At 37.0% G+C, this 16,968-nt stretch overlaps 1 protein-coding gene across 2 annotated transcripts in view; it reads right to left on the bottom strand.

Moving 5' to 3' along the window:
• SYT1 (synaptotagmin 1) overlaps window positions 1–16,968 on the bottom strand; it is a 337,296-nt gene that overhangs the window by 69,692 nt on the left and 250,636 nt on the right. Inside the window, exons 6-8 of one of the 2 annotated variants that reach the window (XM_090139151.1) lie at window positions 6,632–6,745; window positions 4,181–4,348; window positions 929–1,096 (exon numbers count right to left, since the gene is read on the bottom strand). In XM_090139151.1, the coding sequence (XP_089995277.1) occupies window positions 929–1,096; window positions 4,181–4,348; window positions 6,632–6,745 (450 nt within the window). Of the gene's footprint in view, window positions 1–928; window positions 1,097–4,180; window positions 4,349–6,631; window positions 6,755–16,968 lie in introns of both variants that reach the window. The other variant, XM_090139144.1, reaches the window with a different exon arrangement.

The following is a 16,968-nucleotide window of genomic DNA, read 5'->3' as shown; positions in this document are numbered from 1 at the left end:
CAGTTTTCCATAACTTATAGTCTTAATTCAATATTCATTTTTTTGTCACTTGTATTACAGTAAGATTTCATTCAGATATTGTCCTTTCAATTACAGAAACTGTGGTTTGAATCCAGAGCAGCTTGTTAGCTAGATCAGACAATGAGGAACTCAGATTCAGATTCCTTCTTCTCTCACCAGAGAACTGAAGCATGTTGTGCACTATTATTACTAAGAATGGGCAATCAAAACAAAAAATGATGAAAAACTGAATACAGAATAGTCTTATAATAAGTAAAAAAGGTGGATGTGCCAGTATGATAAACCTCACAGAACATACAATATGATGGTGAAATATTTCCAAAAAGTGCCTTGTGTACATGCTGAACTAAACCTATTAAATAATGGATGTTGGCACAGAGAGGAAAGAAATAAATGGTGATTAATATTTGAGTGAGATGCCATACCTTTCAAGGTCTTTGTTAAATCCACAATTCTACTCAATGGATAGTATTGCATAGCAGTTCAGTAAAATTTTAAGTCATTTAGATGAAAACCTACCATTATTTTCATGCACAGTAGGATGCTTTGAGATGAAAACATTCAGAATTTAGGGCCACAAAAAAGCTTAAATGCAATTATTCTTATAATTAAAATACAAATTCCATGTACTGTAAATGCAACAACCCAAGAAAAAGTCAAATTCATAAAAACTTTCCTTAATATGCTGCATAAAGTATCAGAAAGATTGAAAATAGGATTAGCAACGGAGAATGCATCTTTTCAGTGAGTATTGAAAAAGATGCTTATCAAAATTTATCAGGTGAAGTCTGAGAAATGCTGATAACAGATGGGAACTGTCTTGGCAAAAATAATGTTGCTAGTTTGAATGTTTCTCCAGCTGAGAATAAAAGTGTCCTGAAAAAAAGCAGCAGATAATTTTTATTACCTCTTCTTTCTCTGCGCTTTGCAAGTCCCTCCACTCTTCAGTCACATGGCCAAAGTCCACTGTGTTCATTGCAACCTTATATTCCCCAATAATATCATGTTTGGAGAAGCGATCAAAGTCATAAACCGCCATCACTAAAGTTTTTCCACCCAGCTCGGAGTATGGCACCTGTGAAGAAGAGAAAATGACAAACTCAGTATCTCTGACAATAAAGATCAGTTCACTACAATGCAAATCTATTTCTTTAGTTTATCAGCTGTCATCTCAGGTAAATTGAAAAGCAGAGAAAATTATGAGGTGTATTTGTTTCAGAGTCACCACATGCAGTATTTTTCGAGACCAGACTATGGCACTCAATAGAACAATGTGGCAGCTCACTCATCACTCTACAGGGTTTTCTCCTTCTACTTCAAATTATATTGTGGGTGATGAAACTAAAACAGGAAGCCCAATTATTTGCACTGAAGACATACGAACTTTTCACTCAATGGTGTCTTTTCCCCTATAAATCAACTGTTATCACTCAGAAATGGGTAGTTCCCAGACTAATGAAAAAACAGAACTGGCTTGCTGTATCTGACACAAAGTAATTAGACACTAAATAGTTTTCTTACAGCATCACTACCTGTTACTTACCACAGCATATTTTTCATTATGATACCTTTCACACTGCAGACACTAAGGTAAGTCACAGTGCACAGTTAGAAACTGTGTGGCAGTAGGCCAATTTCTGTCTAATTCTCCAGCTGTTCTGATATGTTTCAGACAGATGCTGTGGATTTGTACGTTTATGAGTCACATTTTTAATATTCAGATGAAGATATGCAGTTCAAGTAAGCTATACTTGAGTGGCTGTCTAGAAAACTCTAATTTAGGAATTGTTTGCACTTAACATTAAACACTTGGTCAATTTGAACATATTCTGCAAGTATAAATGGTTTCCATGGGCTTCAGTAAACATGCCTCTGTTAATTGTCTATATGAAAAGAGAACCGAAAGCACAGCACTGTCACAGGTCTTGTTAACTGTTGTATGTTCTGGTCTGTTTTAACATAGGTCTGCTGTCTTTTGTTGTTTGTTTGGCTTCCACTTGTTCTTTAAAATACTACCTAATAACACGAGCAGTTTGTTTTTTTTCCTGACATTTAAGAACCTTTTCAAGATGAGAGCCAGCTCCAGCTTCCATTACTGAGTACAGCAATTTCAGTGGGTACACGGTGGGTGCATTGTAGTAAAAGTACACAAATACTACTGCAAAAGCTGTTTTGATTCTGTAGATTATTTATAGCTTCTAAAAAGCTACAGAAGGTAAATCTATGTGAAAGGCAAAATTCTGAAAAATTTCACTTTTATTTTTATGCAGCATCAAAACAGGAGAAGAGAAATGTTCTACAGCTCCCTTCTCCATCAGTTTACATTTGCACCTAATGGATCCTGGTCATTTGGAATGCAGGAGAAGGCTGCATTTACTGCTGTGTATTTTTTATCATTAACTTGACCTCAATAAAGTTTATTTTAGCTACCTTCATTTTTAAAGAAGATCTAGTAGCAGTGCTTCCCACATTCATTATCTCTACTGCAGCCTTAGCACACAGCTTTGTTCAGGACAACCAAGGACGCTCCCAGCTCTTGCTCCTTGCCTTCTGCTCTGCTCAGAGAGACTCAGTCTCTAAGTGCAGGTGAGACCTCGCTAAAAGACACATAGAAGAGCCTTCTTCCAGCACAGACACATCACCCTCCCAGACAGGAACCTTTTTCCTGCCTTGGGTCTGGTGCAGGAACCTTTCTGTGGGATCATTTAATCACCATCATGGGAATGAGGAGGAATATTTCTGGTGCAGTCCAGCTTGGATTTCTGCTTCCTTCCAGCAGCTCAATGCATGTATATACTTAATATTGCTGCAGCCTGGTAAACATCTGCACCTTTTAAGTGTGACACCATTGGTAGTTCCCAGGGAAATTACTTATTAAAGTTGCAACACTATTTGAATGGTCACTTGTTTTTTTTTACTGTAGTCCCAGTACAATGATAGTACTTGGCATGCTCCATGAGTTTTCTCTCGAGTACAGACCACATAATACAGGGAATGATCAGGACCATATTGATAAGCACCTGAACACTTCTGTCATGTATTTCTTGGAAAACAAACATTTTTTCTGTAGAATAATATTTGCACGTTATTATGTGACTTAAAACAAGTGGACATTATAGTCCAGGAGTGGATGCTCTGATTTATATTTTGTGTCTTCATTTTAGATGACAGCGTTATTGATTCTTTCTTTTCTTTTGTGAGCTGCACAGGAATCTGTAATTTATAACACTGTTTTCTTTTAAATAGTCTCTTAGGAAAGCTCAAGAAAAAAATAACTCCCCACAAAAGATTATTTTTATGAACATCTTCAAGGGAAAACATAAGCTTATATATGCAGTAGTAGTTCTGGCCTCCAGGGATATCTTTCTCATTGAATGATTACATAGCCTGAGTCTTTCACTGTTCCTGTTTTCAATCTGTGGCTGTCGTAAGATAGAAAGGCCTCCAGTAACAGCAGAGGAATGTATATTAGGAGAAGCCCTTTGAAACATACTGAATAGTATTCCTTTATTTCATTTAACTGGAGTATAGCTATGGCTACAGTTTTAGAAAGAAACAATTGAGGGGAATGACTGGAACAACTTCAACATTACAATGTAGGGGTGTTAGCTACATTTATTCAATATACATATTATTAAGCCAAGACGTGATTTCTATTCACATGTAAAGTAGCATGGTAAAGAATAGCTATGACAAAGTCTAGTAAGATTAATCTGCCACATATTCCTTCATTCATTTACCTTCTTTGAGTTTTAATTTATTTTTGAGGCAAAAAGAAATGGTATACTGAAATTCATAAATCAGGCTACAGATATTTGAAGCAAATGCTGGTTTTGTGAAATTCACCTGACATTTGTCGATGTGGCACTGTTTTCCCACTTTCCTGTAAGTTTCATCCAGTCATAAAATATGGATCAGATTGTCATAAATCAGGATAACCGAAATGCATAAGATCAAACTGTGCATTTTACACTTGCTGAGATCTGTCCTTGTGTTACATCATTTTCATCATAAGATTGAACATCAGAGGAAAAACAGGGAAAATCACTATGCTATGCTGCAGTTGCCAATTATCTAGGTTATCTAATTTAGTAGTCCAGCATGAGATACATAGTGGGTAAATAAAAATATTTCAGTTATTATATATAAAAAATAATACCTTGAATGTAAACTGCTCATTGAAAACAGGGTTAAGAGTCTTCCTGTGGACTTTTGTTTCATATTTCTTCTTCTTATCAGGCAGCAGGAACACTTTCACATAGGGATCAGATGTACCACCCATATCTAATGCAGGCAGCTCAGCTGCTTGAATAATTCCAACCAGAAGCTGAAAAGACAGAAAAAGAGCAAATAAAATTTCAAAGAGATGTTTATTAAAAAAACACCAAACAACTAAAAAAAACCACCCTGTAACAGAGAAGTACACATCTACACTCTATTTCTGGGCTATGAAAAACAGTTCCCCCGACCTTCAAGGAAAGCAAACGAAGCAACACTACAGACTTTTGAAAACCAATTATGGCAGATGCAGACAGTACAAAAGCTGTTTTTAAGCAGAAAAGAGGTTTTCAAAGGGCAGCTGATTACAGATAAATACAGACTTCATCTTTTTAAAGACTGCAATCAAATAACTTTCAATTGCTATTGCCTCTTATGCATTATTTTTCTACGCTGGGCACCATGAATAGAAATCACATTATTAAACAATCAAGAATGTCTAATTTTGACTACAGAATTTGTGTTCTAAATCACCAACACTTAACCTTTCCCCTCAAAACATAAAAAGGTAATGTATCAAAAGCAGATTTAAGGTAGAGCTTGACTGAAAACAAATGGGTCTTGCAGTGTTCCTTATATTTAATTTCTCCTGGTGTGTATATAGGTTGATTTACGCAGTAATCTAGGGACAACATTTTCAAAATGAAATCCCATGAAAACTAACCATTGTTAACATGTCCTAATGACAATTCTTAATCTCACTGTAAGATAGAGAAGTTAGTATCTTAAATCTCTTAAAACATTTTTAAAATAGGATTGAAGCATATTTGAAACATGTAAATGCCACAGCCATTTTTTAGTGTAACAGATGAAGTCATATGATATGTTGTCTAGACATCCCAGCCTACACTAAGCTGCATAAGAATAATGAAGAGTAAGAAAATACTTTTCATTCTTATTTCATGGACATGAAACTAAAGTAAGTATTCAAGTGACTCTTCAAGGTCAATCTGGAGATAAGTGATTAGGAGCTGGGAGAATACTTTCTTCTATATCAATTCTTCAGTCACAACATATTGGGCTTTCTCTTGGATGAACTGCTTAAAATTGGAAACAGAAGATCTAACAAATGGAATAGACAACATTACAGCCAAACAAGGAAAGCAACTCCTGGCTTCTGGGAGATTCCTCAAAGCTGGACTTATTTTTTCTAGTTTTAAATCCACTGTGTGGCCTGCATGATTTCCAAAGCATGGACCTCTAGAGATCATTTAATTTAGTCATAAGTAGAGAACCTTTCCTCTTCTCTCACATTCTTATTCTAGATGTATATTTCATAAATACAAGGATAGGTTCAGGATCAACATACATAAGTCTTTTAAATCAAAGAGTGAAAAACAAATCTATGGTATGTAGTTAACAGATTGGAAAAGCAATTCAATTCCCTACTAAAATCTGTTTCTCTAAAACAGAGGCAATATGCTCTAGGAAGTATGTTAATGATCTTGTCTTCAGTTTTAACCCTGCAACAAATTAATAACCTCAATTCTGGTTTTCAGTTTCAAACAATACCAAACCTATACTGTTCTCTCTAGGAATTTAAATCACCTTTTCCACTCTTCTAATCATCTATCCTCCAATGAATTCCAAAATGCAGCACATTTTAGAATAGCAAAATAAAACAGGAATCCATACCTCGAGAATTTACTGTGTTAATTAAATACTACATGCACCCATGGATTTGTATCTTTCCTATTGCGTATCCTTTCACAAAATACAGTTCTCAAAATCAGCTCTTGACTGGAAATTCTTCCTGTTCAACTTTACTGTTCTGTGAGGGACAGAACTTTTTATCTGCTTTTCAGTTCCTAACAAAATTTGCTTTATCAGAAAGGTATGCTTTCATGGAGAACAATGAAATTTGAGGTAACAAGTTAATAAGGCAAAGTGGACATGAAGCAGTGAGAGAAAGCTACTTCTGGTAATTTTATGAACTTGTTAAAACATCTACTGATGAATAAATTGGAACAATTAATTTTATGTCCCTTTCTTTTTTCTCCCATCTTTTGTTTGCTTACGTTTTAAATACCTAGAGACCTATCTTTTGCTGTTCACATGTAAGCTTCATAGTATAATGTAGCTTGATATTGACTGGTGGCACTTTAATACATTATTAATAATAATTAGATGAAACTGTCCTCAATTTTGATTAAAGTTATGAATTCAGAGTACGCTGAACGCTAATTCAGTAGTACTTCTGTCATTCATCTTCAGTCTTGCATTCTTCCTTTACTTAGTAAGAATTCCAGAAAATTCTACTGTACCTACAGGTATAAGTTCATTCTCCCTTTGCATACAGACAACTGAAAGTTACAGGTTGGTTGTTTCAAACCTGATTGTTCTGGAAGTCATAATCCAAAGAATATTGGATTTTCCCTAGTTTCTCCACTTCTTTCGGCTCTTCTTTCTCTTCCCCGTCAGTCAGCCCAGTCTCAGCATCATCATCCTTGAGAGCCTAGAAAGAAGGAATGTAGAACTAATAAATAAAGTTAACTCCCAAGTACTAGTTTAAATCAGACAAATTTTGAAGCCGTTAAAAGCAAGCATGATGGCCGAAATCCAAATGTGCAGTTTACATATATACATTTATACTATTTAGGTTGCTCAATATGTAGTAAATCAGCAAGCAAGCAATGCAAGTAGGAAGAAAGCTTCTTGGAATATTACAAGCAACGATAGTCATAAAAACCTGAAAGTAGAAAGAAAATATCAACTTCATACCAAAGAATTGTTCTGGGCTCACACCGTCTCTTAAAGAGGCACAAGGAGGCAAACATGCTATTAAATAAGCAAAGTCACGCATTCATTCAACTTAAGGATATCTTGGCAATGTGAAACCTGATCGTGCATGCTGTGAATCACTTGCAATTGGCAACACGCTTCTGTAGGATTACTATGATAAAGAGCATGTGTTGTGGATGAGTTCTTCCTACAATCATATGCCAAACATTTTTCATGTTTATTTAGAATGAATATGGAAGCAAAGGTATCACCATGCCATTAGCAAATGCATGTTTCTCCTTTTCCCTCCCTCCCGAGACCAGTTTCCTTTTTATTCATTCTTCCTGTAAAGCATAGCTGAACCAAATTGATTGAAAATTGATTGTAGTTTGCTTGGAAAAAATAAAAAAATAAAGAAATACTGAACTGCTTACAGTTCTGACTATTACATAAAACCTGCTATCTTCAAAGGAGGCAGCAGTTACACAGTGAAAATACTAAATAACGTCATCTTTTTTTGTTGTTGTTGTTTTGCTGTACCAGAAAGCAGAAGTATTTGCATTGTGAAAACGGGAATTTATACAACTATTAAACCATACAAATTACACCTATATATGCAGTTTTATACCACGTAAGAACTGAAAAATGAACAAAGGTGATGAGAAATTATTGTGGAAAATGTGAAAATAAAGTTTAGATTGTTAAAGCAAGGAAATGATGTTGAAACCATTCAGCCGGAATTCTGATTTGCACACGATGATATAGAATATGTTGATTTATAAGAGCCCTGTCTGGATGAAAGTTCCTTCAATATGGAGCTTCTGCCTGCACAGACAGACTATTGAGTGCAATAATAAGATTTGGTCTGTTTTATTTTGTTCTTTCTTTTTTTTTCACAAAGTGATGTGGTCTGAAGAAATCAACAGCATCTATATACAATAGGTTGCAGCTGGAGCTTTATAGCTAAAGAGACAGTGAGGCTGGGAAGTAGCAATACCTACTGCTGATGGTGGTTTGTGAAAACAAAATAAAAACTGCAGAAAAGCATTAGCATTCTCATTCAGCCATGAAGGAAGCGGGGGCCACGCAATAGTGGCGTGGGTGTGGTAAGAGGAAAGATTGATCTCTGAAGTAGAAAATGCTATTTTTCAGAAGCCGGATCTAAAATTCAAAAGGTCAGGGTGAAAACTTTACAGTATTAAGCAATTATTTTTCTACTTTTCGAAAAAAAAAAAAGCAATTCAGCTGGCATGGCTCAACTGAAATCAATGCAGCAACATTGATTGATGGAAGCTGAGGAGCTTTGTTAGAGTTAAATATCTGAATGTTAGTGAATGATGGACTCTTTACTAGGAACACAAATTACAGCGTTCCATGATGTTGCTATCAGTGGGAAAGGTTGACAGCGGATGAGAATCACCCCTGTTGGAAAAATAATACTTTCCGAACTAAACCATTTGTGTTTGGAAGTACTGGACTATCTAATAGTATTCTGAGATATTTTAATTGCAGAGCTGAGTTCCCTGGCTGTGGCACAACAACGTTTTCGTTGACACAAGAGCAAACGTAGCAAGAAGATAATGCTGGAGCACAGCCAATCCTGCAGGACTATACATGGGAATTTCAGAATATGGAGTGACATGATTACATCAACCACCTTTCTTTCACTGGTGATAAAAATAATCTTGAGATTCTGTAATCACAAATTAAAGAAAAAAAAAAAAAGAAAGATGTGACTCAATCCAAGTGAAGCAATCACACTGATCAGAGCCTAGAGACAACATGAAGCATTAACTCAGAATGGGATGTGAACTCCAAGACCCACTGAATCATCTCAGTATTACCCTAGCAGAGGACTGCGTGACAGAAGAGTGATAAACAGCTCCAGGATATCCTTGATTCTAGGATAAGCACTGTCCTTTCTGCTATTACACCTGCTTTTGACTTGGATTTGGTTTGAGCAGAACAATCCTGCAGTCATTCCTCAGGAACAAAATGGAGATTGCAAAGGGAACCTTCTGTGATCCTTTCCAGCTATGAGGCATCTTCAACTATTGCAACAAGGCAAACGTTACACATCCGTATTCCCTTCAGAAAAATTATATACTCTTCTGCATACCTGATCACATCAGGAGATGTGAGAGGTTTGGCTATATCATTGTGAAAAAATTCTTACTATGTCTTCAGAAAATACAAAGGGAGGCTAAGGAGTTCTCAGAACTCTTGCAAGGGAGTGCTGAAGTGCAGACACAAAACACTGCGTGATTGGTAATGTTCTCCATAGGTTATGAGAGTCCTATTGGAAGGTGAAAGCTATTTCCCAGGAGAAAGGGAAAATGTTTCATGTTACTCACATCAGCCGAGTAGCTATATTATTCTTCTTGACCTTGACTCAGAAACACCGAAGAACTAAGAAACACTAAGAATGAGATGGCGTTCAGATTTGTCCAAGGTTTAGGAGTGGGAGGAGGAGGGAAGAAATGACAAATGGTTACTTCTAAAGCTGTCTGCATGTAACAGTTTTTAAGTTCAGGAGAGGAATTTGCTTTCAGATTAGAGGACAATGCTTTAAGCAGATGGGTCAAGGGAAGCACAGAATTTTCTCATGTGTGATGCTGCTGCTGTGTTCCAAAGACGAAGAGGAATTGAATTGCTTCAAAGTACATGAAACACCCCACAGAGATTCTCATTTTGTATTGAGATTTTCTGAAAGATCAATAATGGAATAGCACTGCAACCCTCAATTTACAGTACAAAACATCACACTATGCTGGTTCTTATTGCCCTATTGCTACAATCAATTAAAAAAAGCAGCTCTATTTTATTGGTTTTAAAATAAGTCAAATATTTTTAATTATAAACTAATTTCCAACTCAAGCCTCCTCAGCAGACATGATCATGATCAGAAAACCTGAATTACTGTGCAGAAAAATATAAGCACCTTTGGTTTCTCAATATTCTTTTAATTCTATGACATCTTTAATTCCTTTCATGTGAAATATGCAGCATAGAAATCTATTATTTCATCATGCTGATGATTTCTATTTATGAAAGACTAAGAAGTTCACTCAGGTGAACATACAGAAATAAACTGCAAAGAAATGTCTATATCCTCTTACATGTGTGTGTCTGAAAAACGTATGCTTGTATGTAAATAAGAATGTCCAAAAAAAAAAAAATTATTATTTTGTTAGTCTAATACAACCATTACAAGGTGACACATTCACATGTAATGAAATCAGCAAGTGGGAAAAATTCTGTTGTGCCAGGGACTATAACAGAGCCACACAATATATAATATGTTTCCTTAGAGCTGGAAAACTAATTCTTTGAGCAACCCCTCATTTAATCCTTATTTGAATGAGCTCTGTAACTTGTTTGAACCAAGGCTGCAGACATAAATTTACATATGCCATTAGGATTTTCTCTTCTGTGCCATGCTTAGTCAATTGTTCCCAAGCTCATCTACTCTGTGGTGACTTCTACAACAAATAGAGCTAAATTACAGCAGAGATCCACAGTTCAATTTAGTGGTTCTTTCTTCGCTTCTGTAACATAATTAAGGGTGGTTTTACAGTCTCCTCTTCTGGGTTTATAAAGAAAATGCTTCATTTTCAATTTTTTTTTTTTTTCTTGGTAGTTTCATCTTTTGCATAAAAAAAAAAAGGGAAAGAAAACCCAAAGCAGTGCCTGTGATTGCAGTTCTTCAGACTCCATGCTCTGCACTGGGTTCTTGCATTTCCTGGGCTTCTTCCCTGCTTCACTGCAGTGGGCAGCAAAAGCCTTTTGGCACTGATGCTGCCCTTCCGGTGCTGTGAACACCCTTTGCTTCCAGCTCAGCTCCACCAGTGGACCCATACCCTGTCAATGGGTTTTTACTACTGCTATCCACCACAAAGAACAATCCACATGGGATTAAAACAGCTCCACGTATCTTTTTTACTTAATGTCTCCCCAAAGGGTACTTCACAGCCTCCTGCAAAGCAAGGCAGAGGTCACAATCTCATCTGAGTCACTGTGAGGATGAAAAGACCCAAGAAGGTGCACTTTGCTCTTTGATTCTGGTCTCAGTTATCTTTGTATCTTTGTTAATGCTCACTTCACAATTTATTTAGGACTGCAAGCAGAGTGACTTTCACTGTTGTAGGTACGGAAAGATTTTCATTAGCAGTGTTTAAGGGTTGACTCCGTTCATGGGGTGACCTATGGCCTCACTCGTAAGGAAAAAAGTCACCACTGAGCAAGGAGACATGTCAGGAAGGAACACATAATGTTGACTGCAGCCTGCAAGGTTATTTCACCACAGTGCATGCTGCAGCAGTCTGATTTCCTTCTACACCTGCCCTGTCAATCAGTCTTCTTGTTCACCTGGTGAAGGAGGCTTTTTTAACATATGAGTGATGTCAAGTCCTCAGGCTTGTGCAATGCCTGCTGAGTTGAATGGAAGAAAACAATATTATTTTGTAGCGAGAATGTTCTGTGCCATGTCCAACAATGAATTTATCAGAAAGGCAATTTTTCCTCCTATTGATGTCCGTACTTAGGAATGGCTGCACCAAATGGTGATGCATTTCTTATCAATTTCTTTCACATTCAAGTGCACCACAGTTCTGATGTGGCCAATTTTTATCCTGGGGCAAAAGAAAAGCCTTTAAAAATTCTTGGCTGGTTCCCTCTCACAAAACAGAAAAGACTGCAATCGTAACACATTTTCTACCAGAGTCCCTCAGAAGGAAAGGCAACATTTCATTCTTTCAGCATCTGCTTTCTCTCCATGAATTAATTTAAAGAGCATGTTGTGCATGGGTTTCCAGTGGCTGAGCCAGGTTTTGGCCTCTGTGAAATTGACTTTGCCATTAATGCTGTAAGACTGTTGGCCTCGCTCACCAGCAGTGGGCCACACTGATGCACAGAATGACCCTGCTGTGTCCAGCATGCGATGCCCTGACACTACTGCCTTGCTTGTTATCCAGGTTTTAAATGGTTCTGCTGGATTATTCAAAGGCTTGCTTTCTTTAGGACCTCTCTGACACGAGGCCATCACATTCAGCTTAAGAGCTCACTGAATTGCTGGAGTACTGAAATACTGATTTCTTTTGGCTCAACAGAGGGATGTAGCAAATGTAAAATACAGATAAGTAGATTCAAGTTGGAACTTCTAAGTCCTCAAATTAACTTTTTTTTTCTTGTTGCCAGTGTTTATTTGCTGAAAAAAGAATTCAGACAGTGTCAGTGTCAAACCCAGGAGTCTATTTTGGAAGCTTACCCTGTGGATCATGGCTGTGCATTGACCACAGGGCCCATGTGCACAAACAAAAAGATGCAAGTGCTCTTGCAAGTATGCTAGCATGCTCTGCCCCCACTTCCCATATGGCAGTGGTTCGTTGTGCTAAGCAGCAGGCTGTGAGTAGGAGGCAGATTTAGGCTGCTTGGCCAGTGCATGCTGCTCAATCAATTGTTCTCCATCCTTCCCAAACGAATGGCAGACGGCCAGATGGAAGCATGCTTTGGGATAGAGCTGGCTCCTGGGCACAGGAGGACCACTCTAAGTACTACATTTATTTCTGTTTAAAATTTGTCATACTATATATTTAGTGCTACATCTATTTAACAATGCAAATTAATCTAAATTTAGCTGGACATGATTTATTGGGTGCTACAGTGATACAAAGAAGAAAGAGTTGGCAAAGAATTGTCCTTTTGGCTTATTTACATAAAAAGAGATAAGCTCTGACCATCCTTTAAGCGGAACCTTATCAAGTATCTGATATTCTTGTACCTGAAGGTTATTCTACTATTCATAGACATTATTCACCTTTCTGTTTGTAAAGACTACACGCCTTTGCTTAAAAATTAAACAAATAAATACTCCCAATAGGGTCTGAAGTTCATACCTCATTAATATGAACTGCTGTTCCTGCTGTAGGTTACTCATTTCCAATAACTTCAGGCACTTAGCGTAGGAGCTCAGCTCTCCACATAATCAGTGGATACATGTGAATGTCTTGAGAGTGTGATTCAAATCACTTAATTTATGGAATAATTGCATACCTCCTAGACACAACTCATTAGGAACCTGCAGACTCTGGTCTTGAATAAACAATTCAAAACCTGGTCTGTTAATCAAAAGAATGCAAGATATAAACATCCTTGACTATAGAAGATTCCTATGGTAAGACCTTCAGTACAGAAAACAAGACATGTAAGTCTGTCTTTTCATTTCATCCTAACAGTACAATAGGTTACAATACAAGTAACAGTAGTTATTTTATAGGAAAAATATTTTTGAAAGGGGGGGGAAAAAGAAATTTAGGAATCATGCATAGCAGGCTCCTCTGTTTTCTTGGGAGTGGCTGAGAGGAAGAGATAGGAATGCAAATAAGCCCAGCCATGTGGCTCATAAATGTTGCTTTCACAGTTTGAAGGTTATGAAGTCTAATATTAACCTATGCTAAAGAAGAATTTTGCAGAAAACCATGTAGAATGTACTCATATATAACATTGCATCTTCATAAACATGTTGCTTTTGCATTTTCTCAGGAAGTTTTATGCAGTTGGTTTCTGAGATGGGTAAAAAAAAAGCAGTAGGACAGTTGTTTGAGCCTGAGGTTGAATTAACACACAAATAGGACCCAATCAACCCATTTTGACCATCATAGTATAGTAATTGGGCTTATTTTCTAACAAAGACCTGTTCACACTATTTGACTAATTTTCTGCACTGTACTGTGTCTGCAGCACACGCTGTCTTTCTGAGTGTGAATTAAGATACTTCATTGCATTGAAGACAAACCGTGGTGAACAGTAACACCAGCATGGACTGAAGATACCAACAGATGGGAATTGGCTTGCTGAGACTGACACGTGGCCTTCTCTAATACTCACTATTCTCTAAGCATTCAACTGGGAAAACAAATAAATACAAGGAAACATTGCAGAAGAAAAGACTGCTGCCAGGAAGTGTTCCTATCCCCACAGAAGATCCTACTGGACTATACTTGGCAATAAAGGCTTGGGTTCCTTTGAGAGAAATACAGGCTCTTTGGAAACTGGTGCAGATTTTACTGACTTCATTTTACCAACTTTCCTCAAGCTACCAGGTCAACACACATGACTTTGAAATATTTCTGAAGGTATCTGACATTAAAAAGCTCTTCAGTGTTTTGTTTCTTTGAAGGAAAAAGGGTTTTCTGCTGGAACTGTCGCAATTGCAGCTCTCACTATTGTATTATTTTATAATGTCCCATAATTTCACTGCAATTAATACATGAAAACTAACCATAATATTGTGAGGAAGTTAGTACTTCCTACACAAAGGAAAAACAAAGATCCAAAGAAGTTCATGAACAACTGAAGGCCACAGCAAGTCAGAAGTATACTCTGTATATTCCAGGGTATAGCCCATATACCTAATCCCAGGTCTCCTGTTTCATTTAGCAGACACATCCATTCTAGAACAAGAATGTTCACTAGTGACAGTGTTTCAGCCTGATGCAATGAGGAATGACTGAGATATTAAATCTCCTTCTCCAAAAATGCTTTGTGACCTAATAAAAGGTTCAGATGACCACAGCAACTGTTCTCCAAGCAACAGAGCTAAATTTTAATAATTTTTCAGTGCCACTGTTCATGACTGAAATGATTAAGTCTATTCCTTTCCTCAGCCCATAGGCTGAGTTTAAGCAAGAATGTTGCTGTACCAATGCAACCCAATAAATCAGCAGCTATTACAGCGTCTCTAGGGCTGGGTGTTTGGGGCTTTTTTTCCTAAGGTAAAAAGTAGCCAATGGAGGCATGGAAGAGACTGGGAAGTTACAAGGATGAAAAGTGTGATGGGAAGATCTCATAAAAATGCTGGTGCCAGTAGTAACTCAGGTGCACCCAGAGAAATCTGCAGTAAGATCACATAAAAGAGTTTGTCATGGAGTACTATGAACTTATAGCATGTTCACTGTACTGGGATGATGTGACAGCCCACAGCAAGTTTCATGGGGTACCAATAATTTTACTGATGCTAAGAAAAAGACAGAAAAAAACACTTTTTGCTTTTGTCTACTGTTGATCCAGTGCATTTATACCAGAATATACGATACATTTATAGCAGAAGGAAATAAAACTAGCAAGTTATTTTTAGGTACCCATTGATTTCAAACTTGAGCTTTCTAGTACAGTTTGATGAAATATTTGAACTACAGAAAAAATAACCTCTTCTTTTCACCTCCTCTAGCCTTCCCCCACCAAGAAAATACCCAATCAGTTTGGTTCAGCCTCTTGATGTGTGTACCAAAGCTACTACATATAAATCTCAGCTGAGGAGCCAGAGCTGTCAGAAGACTATATGTATCAGAGCTTTAGACTAGGTGCGTCCGAATAGCAAAGTAAACCTACCGCAAGTGACAATCCAGAACAGTCATGAGACACAACACAGACAAGGAGGACATAGAAGGAAGAAATAAAAATTAAAACATCCACATACAAACATCAGCAAAAACCATGGAGAAATGACCTTTTTTAGTACATTCTTATAATAATTCGGCTCCCCAGACAGAATCTTCTCCTCCCCCCAGTTCTTGGCAGAGTTGTGTACTCTACTTGAAAAAGTAACCACAGAGAGCTGTAGAAATGTGTTTGAAGACTGAAAGCCTTATTTTAAATCTTCTCTCACTTCACTGCAATCAAATTTGCTCGTAATCTGTATTATTTCACAGTTTCTCATTTAAAAATCAGACTAAAAGTTGTGTTCAGAAAAATGGTCATTCTGAAGTGTAAGTCTAAGAGAAGCAAAAATCATTTCACTTTCTATAATATCTAGCTATTGTGCTTGACTATTGATCCAACTGAATCTCTGTGTCAAAAGGATCTTCACTTATGCCAAATTGTATGACTCTATGAGGGTTTGACATGGACATGCAGGTCAGCATGGGCACATGTAAACCAGGAGTTCTCTTCAACAAACTAAACCAAGCTAAGCTGGAAATTACACTTCCAAAGGCTGATACTGCCAAACGCTGCTCCCTTTCAAGTTTTGTGTGCCTAGGGAACTAGGATCTTGCAAGATGCCAAGTGCCTATCAACTGCTATTATGTACTCTCAGCTGAAGGCAGCAGGTAATTAGCACTCGTAAGTTCAGACTTAATGATGACTGAACTAAGCTTATTGTTTTTTGACAACATTTAAGATTTTTGGTACTGTATGTTGCCCTTTATAAAGGCAATAGATTAACATCCTGATTTACAATTACTTTTTTATTTTTCACCCCTTTCTGTTCTATGACAGAACCTCGAAAGTGATTCATTCTTCTTTTGTGAAGTATTTTACATTTAACATTGCACTGAGCTCAGCTAGGTATACTAAAGCCTGCACTAATAATTCCAGATTAAACTGCCAGAATAAAAAATCACTCGTGCTGAGAAAAAAGGAAAAAAAAAAGGACAGCTGAGTTTTGAAAAACCAGGAATTAAGTTGTTAGAAACTATTCAATGCCAGGACCTAAAATGTATACATTACCAACTAGTATGAAATTACGGGAGGTAACTCAATCAACCTGCTTTAGAAATCCCAGACACATAAGAGGTGATGATGCAGTCACTTACAAATGGTCCAACATTTATATCTCTCAGCTGAGAATCTATCCTCATCAGGTTTACTGTGCAGACCAAACCACGTCAGTTAAAACACAAAATATTTGGGCAAAAGTATGTTTAAATTCCTATGCAGGATACTTTGAATGGAAACATCTTGAAATACCTCATGGTGTAACATTTCAAAGTTTGAGCTACTTTTTTTTGATAAACAGGAGCCATGAATCAGCTTTTTATCAAAATTTCCCAGAAAAATGAAGTTATTAAATCCAATACTAATTACATAATAAAATTTTGCATTTTATATATTTATTTTCCAAGAATCCATGGTCATTTATCCAGGTCCTAACAAATACAATTAAAAACA

Source organism: Phasianus colchicus, chromosome 1 (genome assembly GCF_987193195.1).
Source record: "Phasianus colchicus chromosome 1, bPhaCol1.hap1.1, whole genome shotgun sequence".
Lineage (NCBI taxonomy): Eukaryota > Metazoa > Chordata > Aves > Galliformes > Phasianidae > Phasianus > Phasianus colchicus.
This window is presented reverse-complemented; position numbering and strand designations above follow the sequence as displayed.